At 46.3% G+C, this 17,985-nt stretch overlaps 1 protein-coding gene across 4 annotated transcripts in view; it reads left to right on the forward strand.

The window, feature by feature from the left end:
- Nucleotides 1-12,538: 12,538 nt before the first annotated feature.
- SLMAP (sarcolemma associated protein) overlaps nt 12,539-17,985 on the forward strand; it is a 159,174-nt gene continuing 153,727 nt past the window's right edge. For 2 of the 4 annotated variants that reach the window (XM_056524439.1, XM_056524442.1), the window contains exon 1: nt 12,540-13,582. In XM_056524439.1, coding sequence (XP_056380414.1) covers nt 13,385-13,582 — 198 coding nt within the window. In that variant the 5' untranslated portion in view covers nt 12,540-13,384. Of the gene's footprint in view, nt 13,583-17,985 lie in introns of all 4 variants that reach the window. The other 2 variants (XM_056524441.1, XM_056524440.1) reach the window with 2 other exon arrangements.

Genomic DNA, 17,985 nt, shown 5'->3' on the forward strand with positions numbered 1-17,985 from the left:
AGGGGCCTTTCTGATTGTATTGTAGTACATATTCACAGATAATGGTTAGTGCACAGAATCAAATCTTGTTTCAAAGGGATTCTCCGGGGAAGTTAAGAAAAATACAAAAGGCCCCAAAACCACCACAATACCTCTTCTTTGTCCCCTGTAGTTATCCATGAGATTTTATCTGTGAAATGGCTGCCAGCCAATTGCTTTCACTATCTGTGTGCATTCTGTGTTGTTGTCAGCAGCACACACTGTACATGTCTTTTCTTTCAAACTATCCTTCCTCCCAGCAGTAAATCATGCTATGCTATGAATGGCAGAAGTCAGTGATTAGATGTACAGCAGGAAAAGAGCAGCGTTATGTGCTGAGTTGTGACTGAGAATCAGCATCTTCACAGGAGACGCTGGCAAGATCCTCACAAAGGGAGGGGAGGGGAAGGGGAGTCGTGGCTGTGAAGCCAGAAAGAAATCACATGGTGTTTGTCTTGCAGGTGGGTGGGGGCTAGTCTCACTGAGGGGTTTGCAAAGAGACAAGCATGATCAGATTATGACGTCTTTCTCTCACTCCCTGCATGTAAGTGACAGCTGAAAGAGGTAAACTGCTCTATGTAGCTAATGAATGATATTTGCACAAATAAATAGATTGGTGAGAGGGAAAGGATGGGTTATGGATTTAGTTCCCCGAAGGACCCCTTTAAGACAGAGTAAGGCTTATTTTCCACTTTCTTTCGCTGTAAAAACACTGCAGCCAGATGTTGACAGAGCTAATAGGGAATTATAAAACGCCAAACCCAGAAACACCAAGCATCACTACTTACTTCCATTGGCTGTATAGTATACAGTGGTGCATGGGTCACTGCTATACACAGTACCAGGACCCGGACTCCCTGCACTATACTGACAAGTATCCCTGCTCCTAGTCGGACTGGGCTGTGCTCCTGCCCAGCAAGAATATACAGTAAGCCAGTGATCTGCCTAATACATTCCAGTGATCTACGTAATAAGAAGGAAAGAAAAACTGAAAATAATGGGTTACTACATTTTGGTACATAAAACAGTGTTTTCCAAACAAGTAGCCCCCAGTTGTTGCTGAAATACAACACAAAGCATTCTCAGACTGTCAAAGGCTGTCCAGGCATGCTGTGAGTTGTAGTTTTGCAACAGCTGGGATACAATGGCATAAAGGGTCTGTTTCCACTTTATATTTTTAACATGTCTTTTTAACACTGTTCCTGTCCATGTTGTGGTGATAAAGTCTTTATCTCCAAGAAGGAGTTTTTCGTCTTTGACAGAGAGAATAAGGCTAAACAAGGGTCTCTCTGCAATACACTAATCTCTTTGTTGGCCTTCATTCAGAGTTAATGCTGCTTGGCATCACATCTTGAGAAGTTTTTCTGAATACGTCCTTCTGGGTATTGTGTCGCAGAGTTGTTGTCAGGATCCGGGTATTGAGAGGATACTGGTGGTGGATCCTCTGTGTCAGTGGGGTGATGACGTGGGCTGTACCAGGGGAACGGAGTCTAAGGGGTTACTGGTATTCACCAGAGCCCGCCGCAAAGCGGAATGGACTTGTTGCGACAGGTAACCCCCAGGTCGTTCCACCCGATAGCGACTCAACCCTGACTGACTGCTGAGATAGGCGCGGTACAAGGGATTAGACAAGAGCAAGTTCGGACGTAGCAGAAGGTCAGGGCAGGCAGCAAGGATCGTAGTCAGGGGCAACGGCAGGAGGTCTGGAACACTGGCTTGGGACATACAAGGAACGCTTTCAATGGCACAATGGCAACAAGATCCGTCAATACAGGGAAGGGGAAGTGAGGTAATATAGACCAGTGCACAGTTGAAGTTACTAATTTGGGCCAGGCGCCAATCAGCGGCCCACTGGCCCTTTAAATCGCAGAGAGCCGGTGCGCACCCTAGGGAGCGGGGCCGCGCGCCGGGACTGGACAGACGGAGGACAGGTCCGGTAAGCAGGCTGGGATGCGAACCGCGAGCAGGCGCGTCCCGCATCGCGGGTCGCATCCCTGCTAGAGACACTATCGCAACACTCCCGGTTAGCGGGCCTGACCGGGGCGCTGCGAGCAGATAAACGCTGCGAGCGCATCGGGGAGGAGCGGGGACCCGGAGCGCTCGGCGTAACAGTTGTGTTAGTAAAGGAAAGGCTAAAAATTGCACCAAGATAAGCCAATCTGTAAAGATCAGTAGTTCCATTCTATTCATGTGGCTCAAAAGGCTGTAACATTCCTAGCTGTACCAAAGAAACTGTGTTACATTGAAATTGCACAAGAAGTTCAGTAAAAATGTTTTATGAAATCCTAATGTCCAGAGATCTCATTCCTGCTCTTAGCCATACATGACAAATGAGAGTAGTTGGGTCACAGGGAAAATCGGTTTATCTACACCACCCTGCCACGTGACATATGTATCAGAACTACAACTCCCAGCTGACCTGCACCACATCTGTCTCAGTGTATCTATTGTACTACAATTCTGCAACAGATAGTTCTCAGAGCTCAACATCATTCAGAATTACATCATTCAATAGCCCATAAAACAACATGAATGTCGAAAGGTCATCAAGTATAACACTTGTTAAATTAAACTGGATTATACAGTATTAAAATAAATCATAGGCTTGTAGGGTGTACTCAAATAATAGGCTTAGATATCGCCATACTGGAAAATAATAGTCTAATAAAGAATTTATTATTGCACAATGTGTACTTCTGTCTATAACACTTTAGTTTAAAGATCCTGCCTGCAGTAACCTCTGTTATGTTTTTTTCTCATACTGTTAAGAAGATTAATACTGGGACCTCCACTTAGAACATGCATGTGGTCAGCAAATATATACTATTAACGCTACAATTCTCAAGTATGACTTTGTTTTTCCTTCAGGGCTTATAATGATCAAAATCCTCCTAGGCCCATGAGAGATCTAGATGACTGAACTCAGTCAGGGCTGCCAAGTTTCACTGCAAATGTTTTGTAAGAGAGCCAGCTCTTGGCAATGTGCTATAGTTTTGTTTTAGGAAGCTCTGCATCATCGGGCCTCCCATGGTACAAATGACATCTTTCAGCTCAGTGCCAGTAGATCCAGCATGTCGTCGATGAATGAATTAAAACAGGTTAACTGTAAAGTGAAGCTCAGTCTTCGATCAACATTGATCATATAGTCAACAACATATTGCTTATGTATTATTATAGTCTTTACTTACCGTATTTCCCTCCCCTTTTTACTTTGTGCAATGTATTTTTTTGCAAGCTGGAGCAGTTGCTGCTGTTGGTGGATCTTATAATAGCTGTATTTGTATTCCCTTTATGGCTCTTATTAAGAAGACACCCACGTAACCTTCTTAAAATGTGAAAACCTGTTGCTTGCTTTGGAAATTTATGTTTCGATAAACATGGCTGCCGGATTTATTAAAGGAGTAGTATTCTTTGGAAAGCCAAGGTTTGGTCTAATAGGAAACAATAGGAAATCTTCTAACACCAAGAGCAGGTACCACATCCATGCATTTCATGGACAGCTGAATGATTGCATCACTTGCCATGTAATGCTTCTCTTTATGTTGGACAACCCCTCTAAGATCTTCCTAAACCAGTGAGACAATATCATTATGCACAGAAAAAACGAAATAATAACTCATAGGATTATCTCATAGAACTTTAAAGGGGTACTCCGTTCTAAACATATTATCTCCTATCCAAAGGATAGGGGATAAGATGTTGGATCGTGGGGGGTCCCACCGCTGGGGACCTCCACCATCTCCAGGGCCGGCAGCAGCGGCGTATGGAACACCCTTGCAGCTTCCGTGTTCGTGACGTCACGCCACCCCCCTCCATTCATGACGATATGAGGGGGTGTGATGGCTAGTACGCACCCAATTTTAATGGTGCAAAATCTAGAAAAAAACAGATTCTGAACCCAACAGTGGTCTTCAACCTGCGGACCTCCAGATGTTGCAAAACTACAACTCCCAGCATGCCCGGACAGCCGATGGCTGTCCGGGCATGCTGGGAGTTGTAGTTTTGCAACATCTGGAGGTCTGCAGGTTGAAGACCACTGGTAGGAGGTAATACTCACGTGTCCCCGCCGCTCCGGACCTGTCACCGATGCCATGGATGTCGCTTCATCGCTGTCGCCGTGTCCCCGACGCTCCGGACGTCTTCTTCCCCGGGATCCACGCTCTCAGTCGCCGTCATCACATCGCTACGCACGCCGCTCCTATTGGATGACGGGACGGCGTGCGCGACGACGTGATGACGTTGAAGGAGAGTGCTGGCCATGCAGGGGATCCCGGCCCGGAGCAGACACCGAGGAGGCAGGTAAGGTCCATCCCGGTGTCCTCTAAGCTGTTCGGGACGCTGTGATTTCACCGTGGTGGTCCCGAACAGCCCGACTGAGCAGCCGGGTTAGTGTCACTTTGGCTTCAGACGCAGCGGTCAGCTTTGATCGCCGCGTCTGAAGGGTTAATACAGGGCATCACCGCGATTTACAATTTAGGGACATTGAGGATAAGTTTCCACACAAATTTTTTTCAGCCGTTTTTTTTTTTTTTAATTGCCACTGCAATTATTAAGCCAAAGTCAGAAGTGGATCCAGTAGAAAGGAGAAGTATATGCCATTTTTATATTTCCCATTCCGTTTGAATACACCTCCGGCTTTGGCTAAAAAAAAAAAATGTGGGTGGCAGTTTTCCAATAAAAATCTTGTGTGGAAGCCCTTGAAATCCCCATGTAAGTCAATCAAGTGTCTGGGAGTGTCACTGTGTCTGGAAAATCACTGAAGGAGAGGCAATGTGGCCCCTATAGTGCTGGATATTACAGGTATAAGCATATCATTCCAAAAGTTCTAAAGTTATTTGTGGGATAACTTTAAAAAAATATATAGATTTTGACTTTTGACAGCTCTAGATATGGTTGTGCATTACTGGACCTGATGTGCCTTCTTGTCGCTGAAACTTGCCCTCACATAAAACATTGGACCATGTCCCAAAAATAAATCTCCCCTGTTGCCTTGATCCAAATCACAATGCAATGCCCGCTTCCTAACCGGCCTAAGCTGTGTGTGTGAGAGAGCTCCCTTGGCATTAATAGGAATTTCCATTCACAGAAATGATATGCTTGACTACCCTTGAAAGGTGCTTTACTCTCCTAAAATGCAGAGAGACTAAAATATGTTTATTTATAGGGGGAAATCCTGTGGTGTGACTTTCATGTAAGTTCATGTCAACTTCATTTACCAGCAGAGGGCAGTGCAGGTAGATCTACACCCAACTACACTGCAGTATTTACAGGACTATAACTATAGTGCAGCTGTATAAATTATTAGAAGTTATTTAAGGACTTTATGGGTTAAGCTTTGTTGCAGTTGTATGCGAAAAGGGAAGGGTTTGGGAGCATGGAGATTTACATAATCGAGCCAGATCTCAGTGTGCTTGTTCTCTACCTAAATGGCCTAATTCTAGTGCAGTTGTTTAAAACAGTTGTTGAAAATCTACACAGTAAATTTTTCGGTAAAAATGACAATTATATCTTAATTCTGTAGGTCCATACGATTAAAATGATACCCTACTTATATAGGGTTGATTTTGTATTAGTTCTGGAAAAAATCATAACTACATGCAGGAAAATGTATACGTTTAAAATTGTCATCTTCTGACCCCTATACTTTTTGTTTTTCTGCGTATGGGGCAGTATGTGGGCTCATTTTTGGTGCCGTGATCTGAAGTTTTTAGCGGTACCATATTTGTATTGATCAGACTTTTTGATCGCTTTTTATTCCCTTTTTCATGATAAAAAATTTGGACTTTGGAATTTTTTTGCGCATACGCCATTGACCGCGTGGTTTAATTAATTATATATTTTTATAATTCGGACATTTACGCATGCGGCGATACCACATATGTTTATTTTTATTTACACAGTTTTTTTTTTTTACATGGGAAAAGGGGGTGATTCAAACTATTATTAGGGAAGGGGTTAAATGATCTTTATTCACTTTTTTTTTGCAGTGTTATAGCTCCCATAGGGACCTATAACACTGCACACACTGATCTCTTACATTGATCACTGGTTTCTCATAGGCAAGGAGGCAGGTCCTGTACGTTGTTCGGGATGCCGCGATTTCGCCGTGGTGATCCCAAACAGCTCCCTGAGCTAACTGGCAACGTTTTAGAATGGGAGCGGACTCTTGGCGGGTTTAACAGGTTAAGCATTAATAACTCTGAGATGCTTTTACCTTTCATTCTGATTCCGAGAATGTTTTTTCGTGACATATTCTACTTTATCTTAGTGGTATAATTTTGTCGATACTTGCATCATTTCTTGGTGAAAAATTCCAAAATGTGATGAAAAAATTGAAAATGTTGCTTTTTTTTTACTTTAAAGCTCTCTGCTTATAAGGAAAATGAATATTCCAAATAAATTATATACTGATTCACATATACAATATGTTTACTTTATGTTTGCATCATAAAGTTGACATGTTTTTGCTTTTGGAAGACATCAGAGGGCTTCAAAGTATAGCAGCAATTTTCCAAATTTTCACAAAATTTCTAAATCGAAATTTTTCAGGAACCAGTTCAGTTTTGAAGTGGATTTGAAGGGCCTTCATATTAGAAATACACCATAAATGTCCCCATTATAAAAACTGCACCCCCAAAGTATTCAAAGTTACATTCAAAAGGTTTGTTAACCCTTGAGGTGTTTCACAGGAGCAAATTGAAGGAGAAAATTCAAAATCAAAATTTTTTACACTGGCTTATTCTTGTAGACCCAATTTTTGCTGAAATGGTTTTTGGGGGGCATGTCACATGCCCCTATGGTGCCAGAACAGCAAAAATAAAAGAATAAAAACACATGGCATACTATTTTGGAAACTACACCCCTCAAGGAAGGTAACAAGAGGTAAAGTGAGCCTTAACACCCCACAGGTGTTTGACGACTTTTCGTTAAATTTGGATGTGTAAATAATTTTTTTTTCTCACTAAAATGCTAGTTTTCCCCCAAATAATTTTTTTTTACAAGGGGTAATAGGAGAAAATGCCCCCCAAAATTTGTAACCCCATCTCTTCTGAGTATGGAAATACCCCATGTGTGGACGTCAAGTGTTCTGCTGGTGCACTACAATGCTCAGAAGAGGAGTCACATTTGGCTTTTGGAAAGCAAATTTTGCTGAAATGGTTTTTGGAGGGCATGTCGCATTTAGGAAGCCCCTATGCTGCCAGAACAGCAAAAAAAATAAAAAAAAAATAAAACCCCACATGGCCTACTATTTTGGAAACTACACCCCTCAAGGATTGTAACAAGGGGTACAGTGAGCCTTAACACCTCACAGGTGTTTGACGACTTTTTCATAACGTTGAATGTGTAAATGTAAAAAAAAAATTTTTTCACTAAAATGCTGTTTCCCCCTCAAATTTTACATTTTTACAAGGGGTAATAGGAGAAAATGACCCCCAAAATTTTCTAACCCCATTTCTTCTGAGTATGTAACTACCCCATGTGTGGACGTCAAGTGCTCTGCTGGCGCACTACACTGCTCAGAAGAGGAGGAGCGCCATTGAGCTTTTGTAGAGTGAATTTGTTTGGAATGGAAGTCAGGGGCTATGTGCGTTTACAAAGCCCCCCAGTGGTGCCAGGACAGTGGACCCCCCCCCCACATGTGGCCCCATTTTGGAAACTACACCCCTCACAGAATTTAATAAGGGGTGCAGTGAGTATTTACACCCCACTGGCATTTGACAGATCTTTGGGACAGTGGGCTGTGTAAATGAAAAATTACATTTTTCATTTTCACGGACCACTGTTCCAAAAATCTGTCAGGCACCTTAGGGGCTTAAATACTCACTGTACCCTTTATTACGTTACGTGAGGGGTGTAGTTTCCAATATGGGGTCACATGTAGGGGGGGGTCCATTGTTCTGGCACTATGGGGGCTTTGTAAACACTAGTGTTGCTCGCGAATATTCGCAATTCGAATTTTATTCGCGAATATCGCATATTCGCGAATTCGCGAATATTCGCGAATATAGCGCTATATATTCGTAATTACGAATATTCGTTTTTTTTGTTGTTTTTTTTTCACAGTACACATCACAGTGATCATCCCTCTCTGCTTCCAGCTTGTGTGGTGTAAAGAAGGCTCTAATACTACTGTGTGAGACCGGCGTGCGAATTTTCGCATATGCGAAAATTTGCATATGCTAATTTTCGTATATGCGAATTTTCACCTAAGTTAATTTTTGAATATGTAAATTTTTGCATATGTTAATTTTCGCACACGCGAATATTTGCATATGCGAAAATAAAACGAGAATATTACGAATATGCGAATATTCGCGAATATGACAAATATTCGTCCACATATTCGCGAATATTCGCGAATTCGAATATGGCCTATGCCGCTAAACACTAGTAAACACACGTGGCCTTCAATTCCAGACAAATTTTCTCTTCAAAAGCCCACTGGCGCTCCTTCTCTTCTGAGCATTGTAGTTCGCCCGCAGAGCACTTTACATCCACATATGGGGTATGTTCTTACTCAGAAGAAATGGGGTTACAAATTTTGGGGGGCTTTTTTTGTATTTTCCCTTGTGAAAATGAAAAATTTAGGGTAACACCAGCATTTTAGTGACATTTTTATTTTTTTCATTTTTCCATCCAAATTTGAAGAATTTTCATTAAACACCTGTGGGGTGTTAAGGATCACTATACCCCTTGTTACATTCCGTGAGGGGTGTAGTTTCCACAATGGGGTCACATGTGGGTATTTATTTTTTTGCGTTTATGTCAGAACCGCTGTAAAATCAGCCACCCCTGTGCAAATCACCAATTTAGGCCTCAAATGTACATAGTGCACTCTCACTCCTGAGCCTTGTTGTGCATTTTACGCCCACATATGGGGTATTTCTGTACTCAGGAGAAATTTTGTTACAAATTTTGGGGGTCTTTGTTCCTTTTAACTTTTGTGAAAATAAAAAGTATGGGGCAACACCAGCATGTTAGTGTAACATTTTTATTTTTTTTACACTAACAGGCTGGTGTAGCCCCCAACTTTTCCTTTTCATAAGGGTAAAAGGAGAAAAAGCCCCGCAAAATTTGTTGCGCAATTTCTCCCGAGTATGGAAATACCCCATATGTGGCCCTAAACTGTTTCCTTGAAATATGACAGGGCTCTGAAGTGAGAGAGCGCCATGCGCATTTAAAGACTAAATTAGGGATTGCATAGGGGTGGACATAGGGGTATTCTATGCCAGTGATTCCCAAACAGGGTGCCTCCAGCTGTTGCTAAACTCCCAGCATGCCTGGACAGTCAGTGGCTGTCCGGAAATGCTGGGAGTTGTTGTTTTGCAACAGCTGGAGGCTCCGTTTTGGAAACACTGCCATACAATCCGTTTTTCATTTTTATTGGGGGGGGGGGGAGGGGGGCAGTGTAAGGGGTGTATATGTAGTGTTTTACCCTTTATTATGTGTTAGTGTAGTGTAGTGTTTTTAGGGTACATTTGCACTGGTGGGTTGCGGTGAGTTTCCCGCTAGGAGTTTGCGCTGAGGAGAAAAATTTGCTGCAGCTCAGACTTCAAGCAGGAAACTTACTGTAAACTCGCCCGTGTAAATGTACCCTGTACCTTCACATGCTGGGGGGGGGGGGGGCAAACCTCCAGCTGTTTCAAAACTACAACTCCCAGCATGTACTGACAGACCGTGCATGCGGGTAGTTGTACTTTTGCAACAGCTGGAGGCACACTGGTTGGAAAACCTTCAGTTAGGTTCTGTTACCTAACTCAGTATTCTCCAGCTGTTGCAAAACTACAACTCCCAGCAGTGCACAGAGCCCTGCTTGTCCTCAGTGTACAGAGCCCTGCTTGTCGTCAGTGTACAGAGACCTGGTTGTCCTCAGTGTACAGAGCCCTGCTTGTCCTCAGTGTACAGAGCCCTGCTTGTTCTCAGTGTACAGAGCCCTGCCTGTCCTCAGTGTACAGAGCCCTGCTTGTCCTCAGTGTACAGAGCCCTGCTTGTCCTCAGTGTACAGAGCCCTGTTTGTCCTCAGTGTACAGAGCCCTGCTTGTCCTCAGTGTACAGAGCCCTGTCTGTCCTCAGTGTACAGAGCCCTGCTTGTCCTCAGGTACAAAGCACTGCTTGTCCTCAGTGTACAGAGCACTGCTTGTCCTCAGTGACTGCACCTAATGTGGGGAACTATACTGCACCTAATGTGGGGGAACTATACTGCACCTAATATGGGGACTGTACTGAACCTAATGTGGGGAACTGCACTGCACCTAATGTGGGGGGAACTGTACTGCACATAATGTGGAGGGAACTGTACTGCACCTAATGTGGGGGAACTGTACTGCACCTAATGTGGGGGGGGGGGAACTATACTGCACCTAATGTGGGGGAACTATGCTGCACCTAATGTGGGGGAACTAAACTGCACCTAATGTGGGGGAACTATACTGCACCTAATGTGGGGGAACTATACTGCACCTAATGTGGGGGGAACTATACTGCACCTAATGTGGGGGGAACTAATATGCTTTAAAATGCATGATTTTACCTTTTATGAACAAGAAAATGACGACGTGCTGATATAATGACGCAACACTATGAGGCTGGTATGTAATTTTTTCCAGGGCTGGTTTTCACACCCAGTCCGGCCCTGTCTTCATGTCCTCAGTGTAAAGAGCCCTGCTTGTCCTCAGTGTACAGAGCCCTGCTTGTCCTCAGTGTATGTACAGAGCCCTGCTTGTCCTCAGTGTACAGAGCCCTGCTTGTCCTCAGTGTATGTACAGAGCCCTGCTTGTCCTCAGTGTACAGAGCCCTGCTTGTCCTCAGTGAACATAGCCCTGCTTGTCCTCAGTGTACAGAGCCCTGCTTGTTCTCAGTGTACAGAGCCCTGCTTGTCCTCAGTGTACAGAGCCCTGCTTGTCCTCAGTGTACAGAGCCCTGCTTGTCCTCAGTGTACAGAGCCCTGCTTGTCCTCAGTGTACAGAGCCCTGCTTGTCCTCAGTGTACAGAGCCCTGCTTGTCCTCAGTGTACAGAGCCCTGCTTGTCCTCAGTGTATGTACAGAGCCCTGCTTGTCCTCAGTGTAGAGCCCTGCTTGTCCTCAGTGTACAGAGCCCTGCTTGTCCTCAGTGTACAGAGCCCTGCTTGTCCTCAGTGTACAGAGCCCTGCTTGTCCTCAGTGTACAAAGCCCTGCTTGTCCTCAGTGCACAGAGCCCTGCTTGTCCTCAGTGCACAGAGCCCTGCTTGTCCTCAGTGTACAGAGCCCTGCTTGTCCTCAGTGTACAGAGCCCTGCTTGTCCTCAGTGTACAGAGCCCTGCTTGTCCTCAGTGTACAGAGCCCTGCTTGTCCTCAGTGTACAGAGCCCTGCTTGTCCTCAGTGCACAGAGCCCTGCTTGTCCTCAGTGTACAGAGCCCTGCTTGTCCTCAGTGTACAGAGCCCTGCTTGTCCTCAGTGTACAGAGCCCTGCTTGTCCTCAGTGTACAGAGCCCTGCTTGTCCTCAGTGTACAGAGCCCCGCTTGCCCTCAGTGTACAGAGCCCCGCTTGTCCTCAGTGTACGGAACCCCGCTTGTCCTCAGTATACGGAGCCCTGCTTGTCCTCAGTGTACAGAGACCTGCTTGTCCACCCTCACTTCCTGTGTTTGGACTCCTCATAGATACACACAGGCAATAGCTGCAGGGACAAAAATAGACATATTTTTTAAACAATGTATATTACAAATATACATATAAGGGTATTATCTACATTATATTAAAAGTTTTTGTTGCTGACACGTACACTTTAAGGAAGAGCGACAAAGCAATCTTTGGCAGTGCTTTAGTTGCTGTTTAGGCCATGGTGTATCTTCGCATACGTTACATGTATCACAGGCTTGTTGCACTTTCATTATGTGAACCTGAGTCTGATACGGTCAGAAAACTACCGTATATGGCTGGTGGGAGTTGTAGTCTTGCAACAGCTGGAGAACCACAGGTTGTGAACACTGCTGTATGGGAATGATTCTACTTTGGTCATGAAGGGTATTGGTGCATGATGGGAGTTGTATTTTTGTAACTGTTGGATAGTCACTGCCACACAGGTGGTTGGAGAACATTGATGTACCGGAAGGATCCACTTTGATGAGTCATGAAGTGTGTTCGGGCCATGCTGGGAGTTGTAGTTTTGCACTAGCTGGAGAGCCACAGGTTGGGGAACACTGCTGTATAGGAATGATTACAATTTGGTCATAAAGGGTGTTGGGGCATGATGGGAGTTGTAGTTTCAAAAAAAGCCAGAGAGCCACAGGTTGGGGAACACTGTTATATAGGAAAAAGATTCCACTTTGATCGGTCATGAAGTAGTTAACAATTCCGCAGCCAATAACGACTCAGTGACCGCACTCCCGTACCGGGGCCACACAGGGTCAGTGCACCCCGGTCACTACCGGCGGAAACTACAGCCCCTCCCACGGAGTTCTCTCTGTAACAGTTTAGAGCGGGCGTGGACAAGAAAGGGATGGGCTACGACGCTGATTGGCTATCACTCTCGCCACGCCCAGCAAGTCCCCGCCCCCGTACAATCTCCGCCCGTTGCTTTGGTGACGCAGTAGGCCGGCTGCTGTGCGGCTCTGCGGGGAGGTCGCTAGTATTCAACATGGCGGCGCGGGAGGAAGGGGATCGCGGTGGGGCTGCGCTCCATTAAACCGGCCGGAATCTGTCACCGGAACGAAGACTGGGGGATAGAAGCCGCCCTCGCGTCCTGCTTGGAGAACTTCCCTTCACGACAGCTGCGCTTTCCGTCACATCCCTTGGTGATCACGTAACTCCTTACCGGGCCCCTGGTTTTGTGCAGCGGGTGACAAGTCCGGCCTATCCCCAGGGGGCAGGGCCGTTGTTCTCCTTCTCCTGTGGGTGCTGAGGATGCCGCCTATGCCCTGAGCCCACCTGTCACCTGTGTAGAGTATGGGATGTGACTGACACCTGCCATAGTGCCCATCACTGTGACCGGCCCCTGGGGCCCCGACTACAGGGCAGCTGTGTCATCTGGATGCTGGCACTGGGAGGGCAGCAGCCTGGCACATGTTGGTTTCTCAACCCTTCTCTATGATGGAGTAGATGCTGGAGAGCGGAGCATCATCTGGTGGTCTTCATCATCTGGTGGTCTTCCTATGGGACCAGTATGGGGGATCGGCTGTGGACCTGGAAGGATAGTTTACAGACTGACCCCCGATGTGTTATGAATTGGTGACCATTCTCTCCGCAGAGGCTTGGTGACTCCCAGCAGCTACTGCTGGTGTTCGGTCTGGAGTCAGGATTTTTTTTTTTTGTAATTTTTTTTTTGTTCTTTCCCCCCTCCCCATTATTATTTGGAGTGACCCCCACTCCTCCGCCGACGCTGTCCCTGATGCCTTCAGCCTTTGCAATCTTCACCTGCCGTCCGAATTCCCATCCTTTCCAGGAACGCCATGTCTACCTGGATGAGCCCGTCAAGATTGGGCGCTCGGTGGCCCGCTGTCGCCCGGCACAGAACAACGCCACCTTCGACTGCAAGGTGCTGTCCAGGAACCATGCGCTGGTCTGGTTTGATCACAAGACTGGCAAGGTAAAGGACTTGTATGGATCTGGACGGAGGTTTACGTAGAGCTCTGCGCTAATCATGTCAGGGGATGCTTTACTTGCCTTGGGACAGGAGGGATTGTGTTTCCTTAAAATGGAAATGTGATGGTATAGCCTTACGCTTCCAGCTGCTCCCACCAGACGTACAGGAGGCCTGGAGTATAAATAGTGGGGGCAGGGGGCGGTGATGTCACTGGGGGACTTAGGGATGGGGCTTGTATCCGTACTGTCCCTGGCAATAGAACTTTTAAAAGTTGAGGCGCGGATTTACTACTTCCCAGTTTTGAGCAAAACTTGTCAGGTGCGTCGTGTGTATCCATATACTTGTAAGACATTGTATCAAGGTTTCCTGGAATGTAAATCTGTGCCATGTAGCAATATAATTGCCCAACCTGTATCAGTTCTGACCCTTAGTGCCAAGTAGTATTTCCTACCATGTCTCTCTCTCTCTGTTTCAAAACGACAACTCCCATCATGCTCTGACAGCCTTCAGCAACTCCGCCATTCCTTATACCAGTGTTCCCAACCAGGGAGCCTCCAGCTGTTGCAAAACTACAACTCCCAGCATGCCTGGACAGCCGAAGGCTGTCCAGGTATGCTGGGAGTTGTGGTTTTGCTACAGTTGGTGGCACCCTGGTTGGGAAAAACTGTCCTATAACATGTAACATCTTAAACTGGGTAACTAATAATCCATATGCCCCATTATATATACACTCTCAGAAACCGGTTTCCTACCCAGGGCTCTTCTGCTATTGCAAAACTACAACACCCATCATGCCTTGACAGTCTTAAAGTGTACCTGTGGTCAACAAAAACTTTTTATATGATGTAGATAATGCCATTATATGTATATTTGTAATATACATTGGTTAAAAATTTTGAATATTTATGGGTGAAAAAATGCTGTCCCTGCAGCTATTGCCTGTGTGCGTCTATGAGGAGTCCAAATACAGGAAGTGAGGGTGGACAAGCAGGGCTCTGTGCAGCTCCTGGTTTGTCAATCATCCTGTTGGGTGAGCCAGGAGCGTGTCATAGAGCCTCAGTGTACAGAGGCCTGCGTGTCCTCCGGCGCGCAGAGGCCTGCGTGTCCTCCGGCGCGCAGAGGCCTGCGTGTCCTCCGGCGCGCAGAGGCCTGCGTGTCCTCCGGCGCGCAGAGGCCTGCGTGTCCTCCGGCGCGCAGAGGCCTGCGTGTCCTCCGGCGCGCAGAGGCCTGCGTGTCCTCCGGCGCGCAGAGGCCTGCGTGTCCTCCGGCGCGCAGAGGCCTGCGTGTCCTCCGGCGCGCAGAGGCCTGCGTGTCCTCCGGCGCGCAGAGGCCTGCGTGTCCTCCGGCGCGCAGAGGCCTGCGTGTCCTCCGGCGCGCAGAGGCCTGCGTGTCCTCCGGCGCGCAGAGGCCTGCGTGTCCTCCGGCGCGCAGAGGCCTGCGTGTCCTCCGGCGCGCAGAGGCCTGCGTGTCCTCCGGCGCGCAGAGGCCTGCGTGTCCTCCGGCGCGCAGAGGCCTGCGTGTCCTCCGGCGCGCAGAGGCCTGCGTGTCCTCCGGCGCGCAGAGGCCTGCGTGTCCACCCTCATTTCCTGTGTTTGGACTCCTCATAGAGACACACAGGCAATAGCTGCTGGGACAGAAATATACACATAATGGTATTATCGACATGATATAAAAAGTTTTTGTTGATGACAGGTACACTTTAAGCAACTTAACTGATCCCTCCACCATGTAAAATCTAAAATGAATCAAGCTGTTGATCCGTATCCTCATTGTTCGTACTCTTATCCAGTGTTTACCAACCTGCAGCTCTTGTTGTTGCAAAACTACAACTCCCAGCATGTCCTGACAGCCTTCATGAATGCTGCCACGTACAGTTTTGCAGCAGCTGTAGAGTCACAGGTTAGAAAACCCTGGCTGAGATTATATGTAAATGAGGGTGGGTTTGGGGCATGGATCAATATTGTTGCCCGGTTTGAGATTTTACATGGTTGGGTGCACAGTGGAGCTGCATAACTATTAGACCTAAATTTGTCCGGACATAATGGAGGTTGTAGTCTTGCAACAGCTGGAGAGCCACAAGTTGGAAAATGGGACATGGATCAATATTGTTGAGCTTTTACATGGGAGAGGGCATGGAAAAGTTGCAAAACTACAACCCTCATCATAGCTTGACGGTCTTCATGCATGGAGGCAGGTGCATTTATTGCAACAGCTAGAGAGTCACAGGTTTGCCTAGAATATAAATCAGACGCATGGGTTAGTATAGTGCAGTGGTCTCCAACCTGTGGACCTCCTAGATGTTGCAAAACTACAACTCCCAGCATGCCCGGACAGCCAAAGGCTGTCCGGGCATGCTAGGAGTTGTAGTTTTGCAACATCTGAAGGTCCACAGGTTGGAGACCACTGGTAGAATGTGTCCGTTTGAGCTTTTACATGGGCGCTAGAGATGAGCGAACTTACAGTAAATTCGATTCGTCACAAACTTCTCGGCTCGGCAGTTGATGACTTATCCTGCGTAAATTAGTTCAGCTTTCAGGTGCTCCGGTGGGCTGGAAATGGTGGATACAGTCCTAGGAAAGAGTCTCCTAGGACTGTATCCACCTTTTCCAGCCCACGGGAGCACCTGAAAGCTGAACTAATTTATGCAGGAAAAGTCATCACTGCTGAGCCGAGAAGTTTGTGACGAATCAAATTTACTGTAGCGAGCGCTATGTCACTAGAATGTAAGTGTGGGGGATATACATCAGTATTTCCCAAAATAAAGGTTACAAATTGGCTACATGGATCTAAACCAGTGATCTCCGAACTGTGGAAATATACATGTTGTTTTTATTGTTTTGACACTCCTGGAGGTGCACAGTTTGGAGACCACTGATCTATACTCTTCCTCATTTTGAGGGGGGTGCATGGATCAATACCGCCCTTGGGCCTAGACTTCACAAAGTGGACAATTGTATATATGCGGCCCGCCAGGCTGAAGTATAACTGTTGTCTGGCTGATCATAGTAGCGGGTCTCTATAGATCTTGTCTGTCGGTCCAGGCAGTTGGGGGCATATAGATATATGGGCTGGACTATAAATATTGTGCACGTGAATCAGCAACCTTGCCATATGTACACATGGGACGAACCTATTCGTCATGACTAGAAATCAGTGTTTCCCAACTAGAGTGCCTCCAGCTGTTGCAGAACTACAACTCTCAGCATGCCCGGACAGCCTTCATAGCTGTAGTTGGAAAACACTGCTATAAATATTGGAGCATAGTGATCAGCACCCTATTCTGGTGTCCAGATAGTGGGGGTTGGACAGATGCCACCCAGACTACAGTATAAATGGGGGGGACACATGAAGCGGTCATGTTGCCTCTGCTCTGTGGGCACGGCGGAGGTAGCCCAGTGTTGTCTGGGGATCCACAACTTGTAGGTGCTTGTTGCTTCTGAACATACAGTTCTGTCTTAACAATGACCATTCAGCAACGGACAATTGGGAGGAACAAGCCAAACTAGAAGCTGACTCACCTGTATTTAAAGGCGCCCTTGTGTTTACAGTATTACGTATCCGGGGTAATTTTAGGGTGGACATATTCTGCGTCCGAAGATGATAATGGGATCAAACCCAGTTAGATTATTCATGATCTGCCTCAATAATTTCTTTGCCTGTCCCTTGTAGTAAGTCGGCAGTGACTGAATCACTAGGATTGTCTTGGTGATTCAGCCTGAGTTGGTTTATTATTGCTCTTTGCCTGGTTCCCAAATCCAACTTATGGGATGAGTGTGTGTATGATTGTGTAGTGAGGAAGCGACTGGTCGGGTCTCCATACCCTGGTCTCTCCTCTTTAAAGGGGTTATCCAACATAAAATGACTTTAGTGCTCACCTGTCAGCCAGTATTGGACATGCTTTGGAAGGTTATGCGCTTGTCTTGGGGCTAAATGGCTGTGTTGTGAGTCCACTATAACACTACTGATTTCTTTCATTTTTTATTTATTTTTTTTTTAAATGGCTATTTCCTGTTGGAGTTTCTTGCATCCAACTACAAGTCCCAGGATCTCTTGTTTGCAAGTGTGAGGTCACTTTTCTCCCACACATCAGCTACCCCACTCATTGAAGCACACCTGAGCTCCCTTCCATGGTGTGTTGTGCTCAAAACTATAATTCCCTGCAGTCCTGTCAACAATAATCACACTCCCACCCAGTGCTTGCTCCAACCATTGAAGCACTGCCATGCTCCCTTTCAACACCTTAATGGTGATGTAAAGTCACGGGCCGCACTGCAACCTATGAATAGCCCAAGACAACACTCATTTTGTATGCTGCTAAAAAATTAACATCAGGGCGAAGATCACATAAGAATTGCGAGACCATCATCAACCGCAGGTTCAGACACTATATTATGAACTACACTAAC

This window comes from Hyla sarda, chromosome 6 (genome assembly GCF_029499605.1).
Source record: "Hyla sarda isolate aHylSar1 chromosome 6, aHylSar1.hap1, whole genome shotgun sequence".
Classification (NCBI taxonomy): domain Eukaryota; kingdom Metazoa; phylum Chordata; class Amphibia; order Anura; family Hylidae; genus Hyla; species Hyla sarda.